At 42.8% G+C, this 17,222-nt stretch overlaps 1 protein-coding gene across 1 annotated transcript in view; it reads right to left on the bottom strand.

Annotated features, from left to right (window-relative positions):
* SVEP1 (sushi, von Willebrand factor type A, EGF and pentraxin domain containing 1) overlaps positions 1–17,222 on the bottom strand; it is a 129,208-nt gene that overhangs the window by 46,037 nt on the left and 65,949 nt on the right. The window contains 11 exon segments of the mRNA XM_083720053.1: positions 699–818; positions 2,725–2,898; positions 3,485–3,655; positions 5,015–5,138; positions 6,846–6,970; positions 7,116–7,291; positions 7,675–7,876; positions 10,039–10,196; positions 10,827–11,028; positions 12,198–12,311; positions 16,406–16,565. Of these exon segments, the coding sequence (XP_083576179.1) occupies positions 699–818; positions 2,725–2,898; positions 3,485–3,655; positions 5,015–5,138; positions 6,846–6,970; positions 7,116–7,291; positions 7,675–7,876; positions 10,039–10,196; positions 10,827–11,028; positions 12,198–12,311; positions 16,406–16,565 (1,726 nt within the window).

Genomic DNA, 17,222 nt, shown 5'->3' with positions numbered 1-17,222 from the left:
CACTTTTTGGCCATTAGGTCATGACTATAACTTGCAATCTACTTTTGCAACACAGTTGTACTTCGGCTCCTGAACGCATTGAGAGTCGAATGTTCTGGCTCCCAAACGACTGAAAACTGGAAGTGAGTGTTCCAGTTTTTGAACGTTCTTTGGGAAGCTAAACATCTGACAGGGCTTTTGCGGCTTCCAATTGTCTGTAGCCAATGAGAAGCCGCGCTTTGGTTTTCGAATGTTTCAGAAGTCGAACGGACTTCCAGAATGGAATCCGTTCGACTTCCGAGGTATGACTGTATTTGATTATGCTCTTTGGAATTCCTAGCTGTAGCTTTAGCTGCCAAACCAAATTTTGCAGCTTCTGCTTGTAAAAAAAGTCTGTGTGCCCTCCTTGGGTGGGCGGCTTCGCAAACAGGACCCTGGACTCCCCTGTGAACCGGCCTATTGCAGGCTGGATTGTCATCCTACGCATTTTTTAAAGCAGTATGTGCTTCCTGGGAGAAAATGTCTCATGTCCTAGGTTTCAATTCAAATTCATATGAGTTTTGCCATTGGCTTTGAGAAGCAGGTATCTTGGGATCTTAGTGATGGATTTCGATAAGAAGCGAACTACAGCAAATATATAATTCTGCAATGTTTACGGAATACAGACTGGGCAAGTCTCTCCTTTCAGAACCCGCTACTTAACACTCCTTCCCCTGTACCTGCACATTTCTTGCCATCTCCAGTGTAAGGGTGAATGCAGGCACATAAGTAGGAACCGTTTGTGTTACGGCAGGAGGCATGCGGGTCACAGTCTGAGCCAACAGCACATTCATCAACATCTACAAAACAGAAAGTGGGGTTTTTATGAATGAAATGCCTTTGGCGTCTTTCAGCTTTCATGCCCTAAGCTGTCTCTGCTTGCGATGTTTCTTGGCCATCCAAAGACAACCCGAAGGTCTCTTGATCTTTTCCCATTCTCACTTGCTGCCACTTATGCCCGGGATTTCCTTCCCAGGACACCAAAAGTGGTGAAAGTTCCCTCTCTAAACCCCAACCCTTCCCTGCAACTCATCTCCACCTGAAATGACTGCATTTGCTCTTATTCCTCCTTTGTTATCTTAACCTCTCCCTCCAGCATGGTGTAGTGGTTAAGAGCGGTAGTCTTGTAATCTGGTGAACCAGGTTTGATTCCCCGTTCCTCCACATGCAGCTGCTGGATGACCTGGGGCTAGTCACACTTCTCTGAAGTCTCTCAGCCTCACTCACCTCACAGAGTGCTTGTTGTGGGAGAGGAAGGGAAAGGAGATTATTAGCCGCTTTGAGACTCCTTAAGGAGAGTGAAAGGCGGGGTATCAAATCCAAACTCTTCTTAACCTCCCCTGTGTTGTTTTTTTCCTTTCCTACCACCAACCTTGATTTAAATTTAGATTGCAAAGGATTGTTGACCTACCTATGTTACTATCCCAAATATCCTACTCACCAATGGTGCTAGATTAATTAAGGTAAAAAGGTAATGGACCCCTGGACGATTAAGTCTAGTCAAAGGCGACTATGGGGTTGCGGTGCCCATCTCGCTTTCAGGCTAAGGGAGGCGCCGTTTGTCCACAGATAGCTTTCAGGGGTATGTGGCCACCATAACTAAAACTGCTTCTGGTGCAATGGGGCACTGTGATGGAAACCAGAGTGCACGGAACGCCATTTACCTTCCCACTACAGAGGTACCTATTTATTTACTTGCTCTGGTGTGCTTTTGAACTGCTAGGTTGGCCTGAGCTGGGACAGAGCAACGGGAGCTCACTCCGTCGCAGGGATTTGAACCGCCGACCTTCTGATTGGCAAGCCCAAGAGGCTCAGTGGTTTAGACCTCAGTGCCACCCGCTCCCCTTACTAGAGTAATAATATAGTCATACTACTACTAGTACCCTATGTGGTGCTACTGTCTCAGGGACTCTCAGTCTTTGGTGCTTTATACAAAGATAGCAACTTACATATCCCCAAGAACTATTAAAAACAATGCATGAAAGAATGTACACATTCTCTATTTCCCTTCCTTTCATAGACTGCTGCTCGATAAAGACATAACAAAACTTATCAGAAACAAATGCTGCACGATGACAAAAAAATGCAAACATGTACTCTTGCTATTGTAAGCAATGCCTTCATAACTATGTAAGCTCAACGATACATTTAAACATATTTTGCAGGGGAAGCCTGGTGGGCCACAAATATCCTGCACCTAAAATCCAAAGACCCACATCTAAAACTGGGTGTCCCTGAAGGGGCTTGGGTCTTAAATATATTGGAACAGCAGTTCTTTGTGCTGTGAAGCAGATTGCTTTTGAAACAGAGAGGATTTTCAAAAATCAGCATGCAATAATGTGACATGGGAGGGGTCTGCTCTCTGAAGGGGGAAACAGTTTTCAAAAATCTCACTGGTGGATGCAAGGCCTCAGATGTGCCTAGAATAGGTTTTGGGGACCTGGCCAACAGCCTTTTTCAGCCAGATTTGAGTCTGTAGGGTGTGGAAGTTTGGGGATGGTCTGATGTGGACAGCCAATGGTGACTACCATCTGATCAACCTGAATCAATGCAGGGCATCCATGCTGGTGAGACTGAATGTACTGCCTTCAGCAATACTACAGGGGAGATTCCAGAAACTACCACTCACAGAGAGACTATGCCCCTGAGGACAGAGTCTTAGGACTCTTGTGTTGACAATACGGTCAAACGTGCTCATGATCTCACCGAGGCAAGATGGCGAAATGGCGCTCCAGCTCCCACTGTCTTTACAAAGCGTCCTTGAGTCTCCTAATAAGTAATAGCCGCTGTTGCATTGATATGTGATGGTGGTTCCAGCAAAGAAGTCCTCGGCAGAGTAAAATCCGTTTTCTAAAGGAGGAGGCACTCCACAGCTAATCCCTGCAGCCAGACGATATATGAACAAAAGTATTAAGAGGTTAGACGTGCTCATTTTCATCTCTTCTTGATCAGTGCTGGATTTACGTATAAGCTAAACAAGCTATAGCTCAGGGCCCCACTCTCTTGGTCCCCCCCAAAAAAATTAAAGAAAAAGAACCTGGAATGGATTAATCTGTTTTGCATTACTTTCTATGGGAAAGCATGCCTTGGTTTTGGAACACTTTGGTTTTGGAGCGGACTTCCGGAATGGATTAAGTTTGAGAACCAAGGTACCACTGTACATTTAAAGCGCACATCTCTCTCCCCCCCCCCCCCCAGGGATTCTCAGAACTGCAGTTTAACCCTCACAGAGCTACAGTTCCCAGCCCTCTTAATAAACTACAGCTCCAATGATTCTTTGGATCAACCAAACAAAATCCATTTACATTTTATGACAGCAGCACAAGAAGGGGCCTTCTGGAAATCACTAAGTGGCTTCCTTGACAGTGATTGTTTTGTTTTGTTTTGTTTTGTTTTAGTTTAGGATCTTCGGTCTAATACTGCAGCATATCCTCAAGTTAGGAGCATCTTAAGGGTATCTACTTACTTTCACAGCGTGGGAGAGGTTGTGCCCACTGCCCTAAATTGAGACAGTGCTGGATGGAATTCCCTTCAATGTGGAAACCTGGGTCGCAAAAGAGGGAGACTTTTGACCCCGGCTTTGAATCCGTTGATGAAGTTCTCAGGTGAGGTATGGAACCTTCTAAGGGCGGGCAGTCTGAGAACAAAGGAAAACGCACACACAAAACAGCTAAAGCACATTAAAACAAGAGCTCCTGCAATCCCACATGGTTGTGTAACATAAATTAAATGAACATCTCCATTTAGTTGTTGAAGTTCACCACACTACTGCCAGATAATCAGCTGGAAGCATGAGAGTTGCAGATTTCTTCAAACTTTGATTCCCAAAACTTTACTAGTCTTCCATGCTATGCAAGGAGATTTAGAAGACATATAGACATGCGTCCAATGCTTGCTTTTAGAAAAACATAAGAGTATTATCTGTTTCAACATCCAAGGTTAAAACCATTTTCACAAGTGAAAAACAAACAAACAACAAAAGAGTACGGGGAGCCAAAATAAGATTAAAATTTCTGTTCCAATGAATGACTGGAAATCTCTCCCATTTGACCCAATCCTAAACTTTACTCTTTCAACATCTCAATCCAGGAAACCATAAATATTTCGCTCGAGGTCCCAAGGAACATTTATTACACAACACAGGAATTCGAAGAATGAAGACGGAATGTTCCAGTCATTAAATGACCAAGTGTATCTATGAAAGGCTACTGGGCCATGGGGATAATAATATCATAGGTTTTGTGCCACATAAGGAGTACCACTATACCAGTGATTTATTTTTATTTTTTTGCTTTTTCTGCTTTCAGGGACTTATTTCTGTACTGAAACCAGCTTTGCAGGTGCTGCCAGAAGCTCTTCTGTAAAAGCCCAATGATCAGCTGATTGTCAAGTCATAGGAACATACAAAAAGCCTATCTGGCAGTCACATAGTTTGTATAGCTAGTGTCAAGGAGAAAAAGCTCTGGCCCACTGGGCTGAAAAGGTTTCCCACCCCTACCTTCGGGCAAATGTGTGACACCCCAGAGTCCTCCCCGCAGTCCTTCTGCTCTTCCAAAGAAATTACAAGGCAAGCTATGACACACTAAGCTGGAATCTACATGCATATAGAAACCATTCTGAAAGTGCTTTTTTAAAAAGCGTTTTTAAAAAATACATTGAATTTTCCATAAGGCTCACCATCGCCAGCTAGTGTCCCATTGTATATTGCACTTAAAACAGACTTAAAACATTTCATTTGCAGCTGTATAGCTGAGTCCTCAGTCAAACAATGGCTTAATTGGCAGCAGCACAGCAGCAACACGACTGGAGGAGCAGGAGCAACGCAACTGCGACTTACCCTTAAAAGACCCAATACATTGTCGCTAAGTCCTAGTTTGGCTGGGCATGCAATGAGGCACCTCTGACTAGCTTCCAGACTGCACCAGGATTTCCTGAGCAGAGTTTTAAAACCATTGCATTATATTACAAAAACACTTTTAGGAGATAGAGCTCTAACCAGCACAGAATACGCTCTTGGAATCTATCTTCACTCTTCCAACAACCCCAGGAAGGAAATCTGGCCAGGCCAACACATTGCCCTTTTGGAGTTCTTCTGGACAAGAAGTAGCCAAGGAATTCACCTGATAGTTCAAGAGAAAAGGGACAGATACAAGCTTGTCAATTAGTTGATTCATCCTCTTCCTTCTCACCACAACGATCAGCGAATGATCAAACTGAACAAACCCATGTCTACTGTATCTGAACGCAAGACCTTCCTTTGAGAAATACTGGGGGTGTTGGACACACAGTGTTGTGCAGAAATGGTTGGAAGAATATCTGTTCCTCACTTATTTCCTGAAACATGGATCAGGCAGGAAAAAAGACAGTCTAGCACAGGGGTAGGCAAACTAAGGACCGGGGGCTCGATGCGGCCCAATCGCCTTCTCAATCCGGCCCACGGACAGTCCGGGAATCAGTGTGTTTTTACATAAGTGAAATATGTCCTTTTATTTAAAATGCATCTCTGGGTTATTTGTGGGGCCTGCTGCTTGGTGTTTTTACATGAGTAGAATGTATGCTTTTATTTAAAATGCATCTCAAGGTTATTTGTGGGGCATAGGAATTCATTCATATATTTTTTTTCAAAATATAGTCCGGCCCACCACATGGTCTGAGGGATGGTGGACTGGCCCACGGCTGAAAAAGGTTGCTGACCCCTTCTCTTGAATATTGACACCCATTTCAGAAAAACAGAGTGTTTTCACAAGAAAACAGAGATCTTGGAAGTCATTAAAACTGTTACATAACAATGCCAACACTCTAACCAACTCTATAACATACGGCAACTAATTGCTTTCAACTAAAAACCTGTTTAAAGTGATGTATGACCCGATACATAAACAAAGAACTTCCGCGCTTTCCCCCGGCAGTAGCTGTGGCTGTAAGGTAAGCTATGAAAATGGTCCACTACTCACTTGATCTGAAGAACCCCACAAAATCATGCACAAAATCCAACCTTTGTGTTCACTTTAAGAACACACGTTCTTAAAACGTGTGTGCTCAAGGGTCTGGATGTAGACTCTCTGGTATTTGATTACATTCAGGTTAACAAAGCTCCCAAAATGCGCAGGTGGACCTACAGGGCTCACAGTCGCATTAACCCCTACATGAGTTCTCCTTGCCACATTGAGATGATCCTCACAGAGAAGGAGCAAATTGTCCCTAAGCCAGAAGTGAAAGTTGCTCAAAAGACGAAGACATCTCAAGAGAAACTGAAGAAGCAGAAACTGATGGCTCGGGAATAAACATCTATTCAGTTCACAAATAAAAAACAAAATTTTAAGTTACAAAAACAACAACCCCCCCCCCAAAGAACTTCCACCCACTCTCATAGAAGTTGGTCATTTGAAGAAGGGCTGGTTAGCTTCCCTCCATCCTGTAAGTGGTAGCCATGTTAGTCTGCTACAGCAAACAAAACAGAACAAAACAAAAACACACCAGAGTTTTGCAGTGCTACAGGCCACAGTTTATGAGGTGTGTCTGCTTCCACTGATAGATCAAGTAGAGTTTAGGGTTTGGATGACACACTAAGTTGTGGTTCATAAAAATGCCACAGGAGGATGTGTGAGCCTGGGGGAAGCTAGGCTCATTCTTGTCTGAACACAGCCACTACCTTCCCATTTCATTACTGCCAACGTGGTTTTATTTTTCACAGATATAAAACAATTCTGAGCAGCTGATGAGAGAAAGAGCAAAGGATCAGGCCCAGAATTGCTTAATATCTTTTCATTTGCCAGACAGTGCTCTCTCGAGCTTCAAAGGAACCCAATAAAATGTTACATATGTACCTGTTCTGGGGACAGAACATAACCCCAAATGTTGAGCTGGCTAATTGAGCCCACAAAAGACTCTGCTGGATTAAATCCTTCTCCTCTTTGGTCCTGCTCCTGTCCCAGAACCAACGCACCCCCACCTATTCACAAAAGGAAAACAGAACAAGAAGATAACTGAATTGGGCCCCACCTTCTGTGCTGTAATTGAAAAGCGTAAAAACCCCTCTCAATCAATATGCATCACTGTTAAGTAATATAATCAAATAAATATGGAAAGGTCCATACCAGGGATTTCTGATCCTACAGATAAACCACTGCCTCCATCGGATAATTTCCCATCAATATACACTCTCCAAGCTCCATCAAGGCTTGACCAGGTGACAGCAACGTGATGCCAATTACCATCGTTCACAGAAGGGCAGTCTGTAATACTCTCCTTCCCATTCACATAAAGGACCCACCTAATTAAGAGAGAGAACGAAAAAAATGATTCATCTTTGCCCAGGGATAAGGAAAAAAAATTGATTTAATTTGCACTTTCTGAAATAATTTGCAAAATGAAGCACAGCCATCCTTTGAAATGCACACCTCTCTGAATTTTCCAGTGCAGTTGTCCAGCCAAGTAATGTGCATTTTTTAAAAGCATATATTAGGGTAAAGCATGTACACAAAAATGCTTTGTATTAGGGGAAACTGCTTCACGGAGAAGCCTGATTACCTGAGAAATTTTCAAGGCTGTGTGTGCAGCAAATTACAGCTCTGCCCATGGAGAATTACGTGGTCCCCAAGAATACTGAAATTCATCTAGAGGGTAACACAGCACTGTTTTCTACTTCACACCTACCCGTTGTAATCTGTAAGCAGAAAGGCATTGTCACTTCCATTTTCCACCGCGTAAGAGATGGGAGTCCCATAATTTGTAGTATCTGCCGATTTCATCCAGAATGCACAAGTGATTTCGCTGAGCGAGGGGAGGACACTGTCAAGCATAACATAGCCATAGATCCCAGACACGTCAAAATCCAGATTAAATCTGGAAGACTGTTCTGCAACAAACGGGAAGAGGGAGGGGAAGTTTCACTGTTTCAATGGCTTGCTAAGAAACATGCTTGCCTTCAAATGAACAATTTCATTTGCTTTTCCACTTATGCTTCCCACATTAACGAACTACAGAAGTTGATCCTGAGACAATCCTAAAATGCCTGGTTTCTGTAAGAAGCACCAGCCTCCAAACATATAGCCAGAAATCTAACATTCTCCTTTTTAAGGGACTGTGAGCCTGCAGAAAACATGTCACTTTCTTGTTTTCGGATGGGATCGACTGTAACGATCTGCTTTGAAGTTGGATCTCGCAATGCCATCCCAAGATCCTTCACCTCTTGCCTACAGAGGTATCATCTGTTGCATCAAAGACAAACTAAGATCTATGGATGAAGGGTGTGATAGAAATTTAATAAATAATAATAATAATTGTTACATACTGAAGTTCTCACCCTGGGCCAGCAGGGGGATACTGTAGATAGTTATGCAAATGAAGGATCGAAAGTGACGTTCAGTGATTGGATAGTTTGTATGCAAATGAAGGATCGAAAGTGACGTTCAGTGAGTGGATAGTTTTAGAAAGTTGCAACAGTTACGTTGTTCTGGAGCTCTGTATAAGCAGGCTGACTGAGCTCCTCAGTTCAGTTCTGGACTTTGAATAAACAAGAGCTGTTTGAAGAATCGCTGTGTTGTCTGATATGTTCGCCCACAACTTAACAATAATAATAGCAACTACATCTTGGATTGCCATCAGGACTGAAGCATGCAGTCAGGGGAAGTTTTAAGCCTTCCTTCTCCACCTGCCATCACAAGGAAAACGCCCCTCCCATAATTAATATTTTTTAAAAGGCTCCCAGTGTTTCATGATAGCAGATCAAAGCTTACTCTTATCACACGATGTGTTACGCTGATTGGTAGAGGAAGCGGAATAACATGCAGATTTTCAAAGCTTTGGCAAGGAGAAATGCTCATAATTTGTTAGGGATCAAAATGAATTAATGGCAGGGCTGCCTTTTTCATAAAGTGCAGGTATAGCATTATTCATTGCAAGACAAAAGCTACAGTATCAATCATATAACGTATTTTTTGCTCTGTAAGACTCACTTTCCCCCTCCTAAAAAGGGGAAATGTGTGTGCGTCTTATGGAGCGAATGCAGGCTGCACAGCTATCCCAGAAGCCGGAACAGCAAGAGGGATTGCTGCTTTCACTGCGCAGCGATCCCTCTTGCTGTTCTGGCTTCTGAGATTCAGAATATTTTTTTTCTTGTTTTCCTTCTCCAAAAACTAGGTGCGTCTTGTGATCTGGTGTGTCTTATAGAGCGAAAAATATGGTATGTGTGCTACAGCACACCAACATAATATAAAGCAGAGTAGGAATAAAATCTTTTCCATGGAAGCAAGGACTGAATGCATTGCACTACCCAAAATCTGCTCTGAAGTGTTGCAGGGAAGCATTGGCGATTCTGTTGCATGGGCAGAATTTGTTCTGCTTATGCAGTAGCTTCTTGCATAAAACCTCAAGCATTTGGAGGAAATCCAGCGGTAACACTGGAGTTCTGTACTGTTATAAGAAATGAAATTGCCACTTGAGCAGAGACAAAAACTCTATATGCCGGTTTTCTATTGGCAAAGGTTTCCTTTTTTTTTTTTTGTTAAATCGTTTTTATAAATTTTCCAATAAAAAACATCCAATTAACATATCAAATCAGAATCCAATAAAAATAAAAAAATAAAAAAAGGTCGAATTATCTTCCAAATTGTAATTATTAATTTTTCGGACTTTTTCGGACAAGTCCGAAAAATTAATAATTACAATTTGGAAGATAATTCGACCTTTTTAATTTTAGTTTTTTGGACCTTGAAGCGTAACTCCAAATCTCAATCCTGCCTCTGGTCGTGATTTTCATATTTCCACGTCTCAATTTTAACACTCTAACTTCTTGTCTCTGGCTCTGCGATTCTCTATCACATCAGAAATCATATATCCTTTCATTTCCTCTTTTTAATGGGATTGGATTCGGTATTTAAATCATTAGGATAATGAACACTGCCCTTTGCAAAATCTCCTACATTCACGGCAGCCGTCTGGTATCAGTTCAAAACTGCACTAGCATTGCCATGAAGCTTTGCCAAGCCTTCCTTCTCCTGATACTTTGGTCCTGTGTACCTGTTTCACACCTGCTGCCTGTAAAGCCAGGGGGACATTTACAAATGTATGCGTTCAAGGCATCCACACAAGTCGCCTGGTTTGCACAGGGATTGGAGTCACACTCATTTATGTTCACTTCACATTGCGGTCCTGTGTATCCTCTGACACAGTGGCACCTGTGGACCAAAAAACAACAACAAAAGCACCTTTTAGTACAGCAGCCCACAGAACAAAATCCTGGTTGTTCCGAGTGAAATGAGGGAGCAAAGCAGAGGGGGAAACAGGTGCTACGAGCTCAAAGCAGCCTGAGCAGATGGTTAGTTTGAAAAACAAAGGGAGTAAGGAAAAGGTAAAGGTAAAGGGACCTCTGACAATTAGGTCTAGTTGTGACCAACTCTGGGGTTGCGGTGCTCATCTCACTTTATTGGCCGAGGGAGCCGGCGTACAGCTTCCGGGTCATGTGGCCAGCATGACTAAGCTGCTTCCGGCGAACCAGAGCAGTGCACAGAAACACCGTTTACCTTCCCGCTGGAGTGGTACCTATTTATCTACTTGCACTTTGACGTGCTTTCAAACTGTTAGGTTGGCAGGAGCAGGGACTGAGCAATGGGAGCTCACCCTTTCGCGGGGATTCGAACCGCTGACCTTCTGATTGGCAAAGTCCTAGGCTCTGTGGTTTAACCCACAGCACCACCCGCGTCCCTCTGCTAGGGAGTAAGCACCCTTAAACTCAACAGGGCTTATTACTGGGGGAAAACACATACAGAGCTGTGCTGTAAGTGAAGCTAATGCTTGTCGCTTTTTACCTGTAGCCATTGATAGCATCACTGCAGGTGCCTCCATTTTCACAAGGCCTGCTGAGACATTCATTAATGTTTTTTTCACAGAGGGTACCAATAAACCCAGACGGACACTTGCAATAGAAACCTCCAACCCGATCCTCGCAGGTAGCTTTGTTTAAACAGGGGTTTGAAAGGCATTCATTTATCTCTGCTTCGCAGTGAGTACCTGAGAAGAAAGGTGTAAAGAGGAAACTTAGGGGCGGGGGAATAGGAGCATAATGTCTTTATTGGGCAATTTCTAGATTTCAGGAGCTTTGACAGATTAAAAAGAACAGAAATGAAAACTAAAGAATATTCCAGAAAATAATAATAAAATTTATTTATGCCCTGCCCTCCCCAGCCAGAGCTTGCCTCAGGGTGGCTAACACTAGTAAAATTACAGTAAAAACATAATAGGAAAAAACCCCAATTTAAAATACAGATTAAAATGCAGTTTAAAATGCAGCCTCATTTTAATAAAAATGAAAACAACAACAGTGATTTATTGGTCACGTTAAACACAATACTAACAAATGCACCTTTTCTCAGCAAATCACACTGGGGGAGTTATTCAGGAGTTGCAGCAACACATTTTGCTAGCATAAAGGTAAAAGGTAAAGGTGCCCCTGCCCGTACGGGCCAGTCTTGACAGACTGTGGGGTTGTGCGCCCATCTCACTCAAGAGGCCGGGGGCCAGCGCTGTCCGGAGACACTTCCGGGTCACGTGGCCAGCGTGACATCGCTGCTCTGGCGAGCCAGAGCCGCACACGGAAACGCCGTTTACCTTCCCGCTGGTAAGCGGTCCCTGTTTATCTACTTGCACCCAGAGGTGCTTTCGAACTGCTAGGTTGGCAGGCGCTGGGACCGAGCAGCGGCAGCGCACCCCGCCGCAGGGATTCGAACCGCCGACCTTTCAATCGGCAAGTCCTAGGTGCTGAGGCTTTAACCCACAGCGCCACCTGCGTCCCCCTTTTTGCTAGCATATTAATGTTTAAAACCTTTGCCAATCTTTTTCATGTATCAGAGTTCCTGTTTAAAATGCTAAGGGACTGTATGAATCTGAAACGAAAGCTATATCTTTATATTTCTTTTCAATAAAAGCTGAAATCCTCTCAATTCTATCAGTACAAGATACACTGAGGCTGTATTTAAACAGAAATGTCTGAAGGTAGTGGTGCTTCTAAAGAAACAATGACAAAAATAGCCTGGTGTACTTCTTACAACACACGTCAGAAGATGAAGCTTACACCTTCAGGTGTTTTCTCCTGCTAATGTCTGCGTAGAAAGATGCTGTTAAAGGTAGAGGAACAATATAAAAAGCTGGCAACTCTTAATACAAACAAGTCAGTTATTTACCTGTGAATCCTTCTGCACACAGACACTGGTAAGAGTTGGTACCATCAATGCAGACTGCTTCATTCAGACATGGATTTGAACTGCATTCATTTACTTCTTCTTCACATTGCAAGCCTTCAAGCAATAATGGTTACAGAGCATTGTTAACAGTTCAGACGCATGGAAGGTAAAGGTACCCCTGCCCATACAGGCCAGTCGTGTCCGATTCTAGGGTTGTGCGCCCATCTCACTTAAGAGGCCGGGGGCCAGCGCTGTCCGAAGACACTTCCGGGTCACGTGGCCAGCGTGACAAGCTGCATCTGGCGAGCCAGCGCAGCACACGGAAACACCGTTTACCTTCCCGCTAGTAAGCGGTCCCTATTTATCTACTTGCACCCAGAGGTGCTTTCGAACGGCTAGGTTGGCAGGCACTGGGACTGAACGACTGGAGCGCACCCTGCCACGGGGATTCGAACCGCCGACCATGCGATCGGCAAGTCCTAGGCGCTGAGGTTTTACCCACAGCGCCACCCGTGTCCGACGCATGGAAGAGGCAACCCTAAAAAAACACTGAACTGGTCGTTCTAAAAATCTACTCAGGTTGCACAGAGTCTCCATGTTTCATTTACAACTTATTACGTGGTTCCTCATGTGCTTTCCACCCACAGCATGAGTTTCCAGGTTTCAAAGTGAGCCATGTGGCACACCCACATTGCATGACCTACTGCTAAGGAATCTGACAATCTCCTTTCTTTTTGCAGTACAAATTAGAGTTCCTTGCTGGACACTGCATGAGCTCAACGGGCTACTACGTGGCTCAGTTTGTCACAAGTTCTGTAAGGCAAAGCTTTAATTCCATTTTTATTTTCTCAAGGAGGATTTTGCTTGAGTTGATGCTCTAGTCTAGATGTCATGCTAAGCTATAGTTAAGTGCTACAGGGACACGCCTGAGTGGTCCTTGGGTTCATTTGCTTCGTTGCCCCAGTACAGCCACAGAAAAGGAGACTAGAAGCAGCTCAATTGGGATATGCCCAGAAATGGAAAGAGGGAATAATACCCCTAACACCCCCCCCCAAAAAGGATGGCAGATGAAACTGATAGAATATGTAGAAATGGCAGGATTGATAAACAGAGTTGGAGATCAAGACGAAAAAAGATTTAAGAAAGACTGGAAATGTTTTGTAGATTATTTGGAAAATTATTGTAAGCACATCGAAAAGTTAACATTAATAGAGTACTGTATTTTTCCATGTATAAGACTATATTTGCCCCAATTTTTTTTCAGTTTTCCGTCTTATACATGGACTGTTGCAATATATAAATACAGTCATACCTTGGGTTAAATACGCTTCATGTTGAGCGTTTTCAGGTTGTCTTCCGCGGCGACCCGGAAGTAACGGAACGGGTTACTCCTGGGTTTCGCCACTTGCGCATGCGCAGACGCTCAAAATGACGTCATGCGCATGCGCAGAAGTGGCAAATCACGACCCGCGCATGCACAGATGTGCAGACGCAGGTTGCGTTTTGCTCAGGATGCGAATGGGGCTCCGGAATGGATCCCGTTCGCATCCAGAGGTACCACTGTAAATTTATTTCTTAATTTTGGGCTCAAAATATAGGGGCCGTCTTATACATGGGAGCGTCTTATACATGGAAAAATATGGTAAATTCAGCAGTAATAATTATGGAAGTATAAAAAATGAGAAAATGGAAAGACAGGGGTTAACCAGAATATGCAGTGGAAAAGAAGGTAATGAAGTGAACCAAGGAAAGGTCGGGGAAAGTTGAAACTAAATGTGTATTTGGATTATTATCTATTGCTTTAAGTCTAAAATGAAAATGATAAATAAAATTTTTAAAGAAAAGGAGAATAGAAGCATCCACTACTATTTTTTTTAAAAAAACTAATCACTGTTTGTTATTATTTCCGACAGTTACAAACTGTGTTGAGTCTAAACTATGGACAGTAAATAAGCCAGGCTCAGAAACTGTGGACTGAGTCTGGCTTTTGCAATAAACCATAGCTTAACCACAGATCGTGTTCTTACCAGACAAAATGGGCTCATCCACACTTCACATGTGTCTGAGTGGTTTTCTGCTTGTTCCACACTTTCTAGTCCAAGCAATTTCCCATTTGCCCTGCCGGTTTCCACAGGAAAACCACTGCATTGGAGCCAACGTCAACACACAAAAAAAGTCTGATTTTTCTCTGGGTTTTCTCTGAGATCTGAGCTCTCCAGTACGGATACATTGCTGGTCAACTCCCATGCTCTATGTATTTGAGCTTTGAAATTCTGACCATGCACCAAACAGGATCCTGACCCCTTGGTTTCTCACAGCTGGGTGTGCTGGCGCACTGCAATGCCATTGCAATGTGCCCAGGTACAGTGGTACCTTGGGTTACATACGCTTCAGGTTACATATGCTTCAGGTTACACACACCACTAAACCAGAAATAGTGCTTCAGGTTAAGAACTTTGCTTCAGGATAAGAAAAGAAATCGGGCTCCGGCGGCGCTGTGGCAGCAGGAGGCCCCATTAGCTAAAGTGGTGCTTCAGGTTAAGAACAGTTTCAGGTTAAGTACGGACCTCCGGAATGAATTAAGTACTTAACCCGAGGTACCACTGTATTCTCTAGAATGTGAGGATTTCCCACATCTCAAAAAATGTAAGCGCTTTGAGGTTGTTGTGTTGTTGTTGTTTTAAAAAAAGTTTAAGGGGCATACAAGTTACATTAAATAAATAAAATAAAATAAGCAAAGTATCCAGCAACCCACTTTTCTGCAAACTCTTGGCGTAAAGGCTACTCCCACAACAGATATACTGCTATGGGCCTAGAGGGGCACACAACATAAAGCAATGATGGCCAAACTTGGACCTTCCACTGTTTTGGGACTACAATTCCCATCATCCCTGACCACTAGTCCTGTTAGCTAGGGATGATGGGAGTTGTAGTCCCAAAACTGCTGGAGCGCCAAGTTTGGCCACCACTGCCATAAAGTAATAAACAACCTAAATGTGATTCGCCTTTTTTTGCATAAAAAACCAGAACACCCTTAGCTTTTGCTAGACCTAATCCTTCCACTTTCGTTTTTGTTTTTGCCAAATTACTCTGTAAAAACCTGCTCATATTTATTCCTAGTGCCTGCTTCAAGACTGACAATCTGGGAATACTGAACTTTTGCACTTTTTATTGTTCTGTTGGAAGAATATTTCAGGAATTTCTTCTCATTTTTATTATGATTGCACACTGTTTTTAAATTCGCTGGCTCCTAATTGATTTTATCTGTTTGTATTTTATCTTATCAAGACACTCTTGAGACTCTTTTACACCAAGTGACTAACAAAGTATGGAGTTTCAACAAGTGAAAGGTCGACTGAAGAGACCATCCGATTTTGTGTTAAGAAGGTCGCTGAAGTCCGGCAGTACTGGCGTGAATCAGAAGAAGGCAGTTTCATACGCTCACAAAAACTGAATTCTAAAAAAAATCTCCTAGATCTTACCACCAGCATTTTTATCTCCATAAATACAAGTGCTAAATCTTAGACTGTCAGCACAAGCCCAGCTATTTCTACTTTTGACACAGTCTGGTTACTGAAGCTAAGCAGACCTCTCACTGTAACCTGCCAGAATATGGGAACCATCTATAAGTTGCAAAAAGCAGGGTATATGGACCATATCAGTGGGACAAGTAAGATAAGTATGAATTGCAGCCCCTGACATCTTAAATAAGCCATTTTTTTGTATAATCAGAACTTCTAAAATATGCACCGTTGTATCAACTTCCTCTACATTGCAACCATAAAAAGTGTACTGAATATTTTATCATCAGCTAACTGAAAAGGTCCAATTTCTTGCAACTAACTAACTTATTCCACAGAAGGCAAATAATTTAAAAGCAAAATCAAGTACAGTGGTACCTCAGATTACATACACTTCAGGTTACATACACTTCAGGTTACAGACTCCACTAACCCAGAAATAGTGCTTCAGGTTAAGAACTTTGCTTCAGGATGAGAACAGTAATATTGTTCCGGCGGTGCGGCGGCAGCAGGAGGCCCCATTAGCTAAAGTGGTGCTTCAGGTTAAGAACAGTTTCAGGTTAAGTACGGACCTCCGGAACGAATTAAGTACTTAACCTGAGGTACCACTGTATGACCAACACTTGGCTTTTTCTTCTTTTTAAAGTATGCAACCTGGTGTTGACGCCTGAGTTCATCATTTGTCACCTGTATAGCCTGGCTGGCACTGGCAAATGAAAGTTGCATTGCCATCCTCGCAAATCCCTTTGTTGAGACAGGGGTGTGACTTGCACTCATCAATATCTGTTTCACATTTTAAGCCTAAAACACAACCCAAAAGAACACAAAAGAAAAACAAATATTCGGGTTACTAAGGAGGGGCAGGGGAAGAAACAGCAAACTAAAATTCCAAATGAATATAACATAAATAAATAAGTATATACGAAAAGGTTGGGATTCAGCTTGTGAGTCTGTCAGAAGATGTCCTTTACAAGGGCTTCTGCTTGCACAAAATGGCTTTTTCCTCTCCTCTCCTCTTCTCTCCTCTCCTCTCCTTTCCCTACCCCAACACCCAATATTGGCTGGTGTGTGTGTGTGTCTGGAGAGACCCGCACCCCATTCCTTTTCCATATCAGGACACTTGCTGTCTTTACGACTTATACTAAAGACCCTCCTTTTTTCAGCAACTCAAACTTTTAAGTGAAGTTTCTAAACCCCATCTTGTATCTGTTCAGAATGTGAAATGGTTGCTATGCATGTTTTGATTGTTAAGGTGCTTCAAAATCTTTCAAGAGAAGCAGCTCCTAAATGAAATGTGAATAAATAAAGTTTCTAGCTAAGCGAAGTGCTGCTTAAATGTAAATGAACGGTATTAAAATATGTTTTATGAAAACAATTCATGCCATCTAGCAAAAGTTATAGGACATGCAGTCTTCAGAAATGGTTCCTACTAAGTTTGTTGTCACTTAATCCTATACACCAGGGATGGGAAACATGGTCTCTTCTACATTTTTGGACCAGCATG

This window comes from Podarcis gaigeae, assembly GCF_964106915.1.
Source record: "Podarcis gaigeae genome assembly, chromosome: 17".
Lineage (NCBI taxonomy): Eukaryota > Metazoa > Chordata > Lepidosauria > Squamata > Lacertidae > Podarcis > Podarcis gaigeae.
This window is presented reverse-complemented; position numbering and strand designations above follow the sequence as displayed.